At 41.1% G+C, this 4258-nt stretch overlaps 1 protein-coding gene across 1 annotated transcript; it reads right to left on the bottom strand.

Moving 5' to 3' along the window:
- Positions 1 to 576: 576 nt before the first annotated feature.
- LOC109811724 (putative indole-3-acetic acid-amido synthetase GH3.1) lies at positions 577 to 3151 on the bottom strand. The gene is made up of 3 exons (XM_020375540.3): positions 2687 to 3151; positions 2383 to 2484; positions 577 to 2310 (listed from the first exon to the last, which is right to left on the bottom strand). The coding sequence occupies exons 1-3, from the start codon at positions 3004 to 3006 to the stop codon at positions 924 to 926; spliced, it is 1809 nt and encodes a 602-aa protein (XP_020231129.1). The 5' UTR covers positions 3007 to 3151; the 3' UTR covers positions 577 to 923.
- Between the last annotated feature and the right edge of the window lie 1107 nt (positions 3152 to 4258).

Here is a 4258-nt window from a genome sequence, read left to right as displayed (position 1 = left end):
AATTTTGCTCTAATTAGCGACATATAACTTTTTCCGTTTAAATATCATTTAATTTTTACGTCAATCTTTACGGTTAAAAACACGAATGATTCACCTTTCTTTGGTTAACAAGTATATTTTTATGTATAATTAATAGAGTTAATCACTATACTGTCCGTGTAAAGTTTTTTTTACACTGACAACCAATTATATCTCTTAATTGTGTCATGTTACTGTTAAAAATAAATGTGTTTACAATGATATGACATAATTAAGAGATATAATTAGTTGTCAGTGTAATTTTTTTTTACACTAACAGTGTGTATAAGTAATTAACTTTAATTAATATATAAAACATGCACTACAACGTATTAAAAAAAGAAAAAAACAAAGAGAGACGAAAGATATTTGACTTTTTTCTTTTTCATGAATAATAATTTTTGAATCCTCAATTTTTTTAAACACTTGGCCGGTTATCCATCATAATATCATATCACTCATAACATTTAAACATTTTTCTCATTTATCTTTGTTTCAAATAGCAATTGAAGAGTCTAACTATTTGTTTTCTTTTTGCCCCATGAAAATTACATGCAGTTGAAGCGAAAAGTATACGTACAAGTGATTAAAATGTAAGAACAACATTAATTTTATGGAAGATACATAAACTAATTAAAAGCGTGCACGTGCATGATGGTGACCGTAGTTGGAAAGACAAACATGCATAGGACAATTGGATCACAGTGGCATTTGAGCTTATTTGACAGACAGAAACGAAAAAGCAAAACACAGAAACGTAAGAAAAAGGCAGGGCCAAAACGAAAAGAGAAAGCTACATAACATCAAATCAACCCATTCCTTTCAATCTCTTTTTCCCCGGCTTTATTTAATAATTACCGCGCACGTGCGTGTGCATGCACATGCACGTGTTAGTGTGCGGCCCTTCAACGACGACGTTCCGGGGTCCAGTGCGGTAGCGCGGGGCTAAAATGAACGGAGTCCACCCTGGAGTCCAGCAACTCCGTTATGGGCGTGAAGGTGACGCAGCGCGGCACCTTGTACTGGTTAATGGAGGCGCCGCGCGAGATGGCGTAGTCCATAAGCTCCTCGAAGGTGCCACTCTTCACCACGCGAATCTCCAACGGCCCAATCGAGTGGTCCGCCACCCTGCCTTGTCGGTAAACCGCGTTAAGCGACTCTTCCATGCTCAAACAGCACCGCTCCAAAGCCTCGCACGTGGGTCGACGACCGTCACGCGAGTCCTTCATCAAAAGCTCGAAGTAAATGACGTAGTGCCCCGGGATGGACTTCGTGTCGGCGAAGCTCGTGTACTCCACCACGCTCGTCTCGAACTCCCTCAACACCACGGAGGCGCTCTCCACCGCCTTCTGCAGCTCCGCCTCGTCCGTTTTGTCCGAGTCGATGCTCAGAAGCACGTTCTTCCTCTTCACGAAGCGGAACCGCGGCGCGCTGTTGTGGAACCCCGCCACTTCTATGATGTCGCCCACACGGTAACGGCATAGACCCGAGTATGTTGTCAGCACCAGCTCGTAGGATTTTCCCAGCTCCACGTCGGCGAGGTCGATTAAAGGGGTGGAAGTGGAAGTGGAAGTGAAAGTGGAAGACGCATCGTCATCGTGAGGCATGAACTCGAAGTAACCCATGTTTGGCATGATGGTGTAGGAGACGTCGGAGGGGTCGCAAATTGGGGTGAGGTTAAGCCCGAAGTAGCACTCGGAGGAAGCGTACATGGTGCAAACGAGAGGTAAGCCACCGCTGTAGTAATTCAGAGTTGGAATGTACTGCGCCATGGCGCCAGTGACAATGACGTCGAGGTATTTTGTGTTTGGCCAGATTCTGGTGATTATGCGTTCCCAATTCTCTCCGGAGCATTCTTTGGCAATGAAATCAGCGAGTTCCGGGTCGGGTTTGAGGATCTGGGCCATGCGGTCCGTTATGGCGGGGTCGGTGATTTTGGGGTTTAGGGTTCCGGTGGAGATGTCGTGGGCCAGTTGGGCCCAGTTGAGGTTGAGGAAGCGGATGGCGCGGAGAAGGCCCGATGCGAAGACGGCTCCGACTCGGAGGACGTCGTGGCGCATGATGAGGCCACATAGCATTTGGGTGTACATGCTTTGGAAGGAATCGGGGCAGAGGATGGCTTCGTCTGGGCTTGTGTACACGTTGTATGGGTCGTAGGCTCTGTTTCTGAACTGCTCGCTCTTGTAGTAGCTTGTCAGCACTGGACGTGCCACTAACCCGCTTGGAGTCTTCGTCTCCGCTTTGATGAAGAGGAAGAGGAGGGACTTACCCTTGTCCATACCAGGCATGTATCTGGGTTCATTAATTAACGAGTGAGCATAAACACAAATTATAAACAAAATTAAGGGAAATATATATACTTACTGGTTCATCACTGGCATGAGAAGACTGTAAAGTAATTGGCGACGGTCCATCTCTTTACCAATGGTTGGCATCAATTTTCTCTCCCCAGCAGATGTTCCAGAACTGCACTTTCACCGTAGCTAGTTAATTCACATTAAACCCTAGCTAGGAATTTGTATAATAAATTAAAGGTGAGTTGTTAATGCAGGTTTGTAACTTGTAAGGTAAATTTTCATGATTGCAGAAGAATATTAATAAAAATATCCATCTTTTGTTAATACATTTTAGACGGTGTAATGCAAAGTGCAAAGAGATAGGTATATACCTGGTGAGAAACTCAGAGATTGGGTGAGCGCACAAGATAGGGGAGCGGTCACCGTTAGCAATGCGTTGGATATCATGTTTCAAATCCTCGTAAGAAACGACAGGAACCTTGGACTTGAAAGTGTCACGGTCTGTGGCTCCATTGAGCTGAAACCGTTTGAGGTACTCGGTGTGGGCGTTTTGGGCCAAAATCTCAGCAAGGACTTTGTCTTGGACAGTGTCAGTGTTTCGGGTCATGTTTTCAATGAACTGCAAAGCCTTTGCGTTGTCATCATGACAATGTGCAAGAGAGGATGGGGATATCTCTGCAGAAATGACCATGGTGGATTAATTCTGACAAGTTTTAAGGTAGTAGGTGACTAGTGTGGTTGTAGCTAAGGTGAGGCTGAGGGGGAAGTTAAAGAAGAGGCAGAATGAGAGAGAAGCGGAGTATGATGAGTTTGGATGGAGAAAAGTGGCGAAGTGGGATAGGTATTTATAGTAGAGTGGGAGACATGGAAGGGAATTGAAGCATGTGTCACAGTGGACGTCAGCAGTAGTTTGGAATGACGAGGGTCTTAATGGGGATCCGTGAGGCAAAGAATTGCATATGTTTCAATTATTGTAGGCTATTCAGAAGACACGTGGGCCATGCAACACGGAGAGATGGGAATCGTGGCCGACACGTGGGCCAGGATGTGTCGCCACGTCAGCAAAAGTTTTGGTAGTGTAGCCCTCGGGAGAACCACGCTGCCATTCATTTGCAGGGTCTGTTGGTATCAGAAAGTGATGGGTGCTGGCTGCGCCAGGGATTTGTGACAAGTTTTCCGTTGTATGGACAAAATTACACTCCGGCAGTTTGCAAGTTATTATACCCTATTTTCGCCCTCTTACTACATATGATCAAACTACTTCACTTAATTGTCTGCAATTTTGACAGTCCTTTTTAATTTAAATAATTATATTTTAATCACAACAATTTTATATAATAAAATTTTAATTAATAATTATTTCTAATTTATACTATACTTGTGCCATGCACGAAAAATAAATTATTATAATCAATAAATTTTATTTTAATATTTAATATATATATATAATTATGAAAATTAATTGAACTCAATGTAGTATGAAGAAAAATATTTGAATATATAAATAAAATAATAATGATAAATGATTGAAAATATGATAATATGAAGTATTAGGAAAATTAAATTGCATTGTGTTTTAGCTTCAAAAACATCAACATCTACAATATGAGCTAATGCATTAATTTGAAGAAAAAAAATCTTATAATTAACTTATAAGAGGTGTAATATTAAAATGTTATAAAGATGTAGTAATTCAAATAGAAAGGAAACAAAATTAAATTTTTACCTTATACAGTAATTATGTAATGACTCTTGAACACATCCATCGTGAAAAATAAACTTGGTGAAATGTCTAAAAAATTGGTAAAATTATAACTAAAATAGACATGTTTTCCTTTTATAATGTTATTATAAAAAAATGCAAGTTACCTATGTCAGAGTCTGAAAGACTTCTTTATAAACTACATTAGTAATAGATTTTGAACCATTTACCTCATCGTCAC

This window comes from Cajanus cajan, chromosome 5 (assembly GCF_000230855.2).
Source record: "Cajanus cajan strain Asha chromosome 5, NIPB_CcT2T_4, whole genome shotgun sequence".
Taxonomy (NCBI): domain Eukaryota; kingdom Viridiplantae; phylum Streptophyta; class Magnoliopsida; order Fabales; family Fabaceae; genus Cajanus; species Cajanus cajan.
Note: the sequence above shows the minus strand (reverse complement) of the source record. Positions and strands in the feature narration are given on the sequence as shown.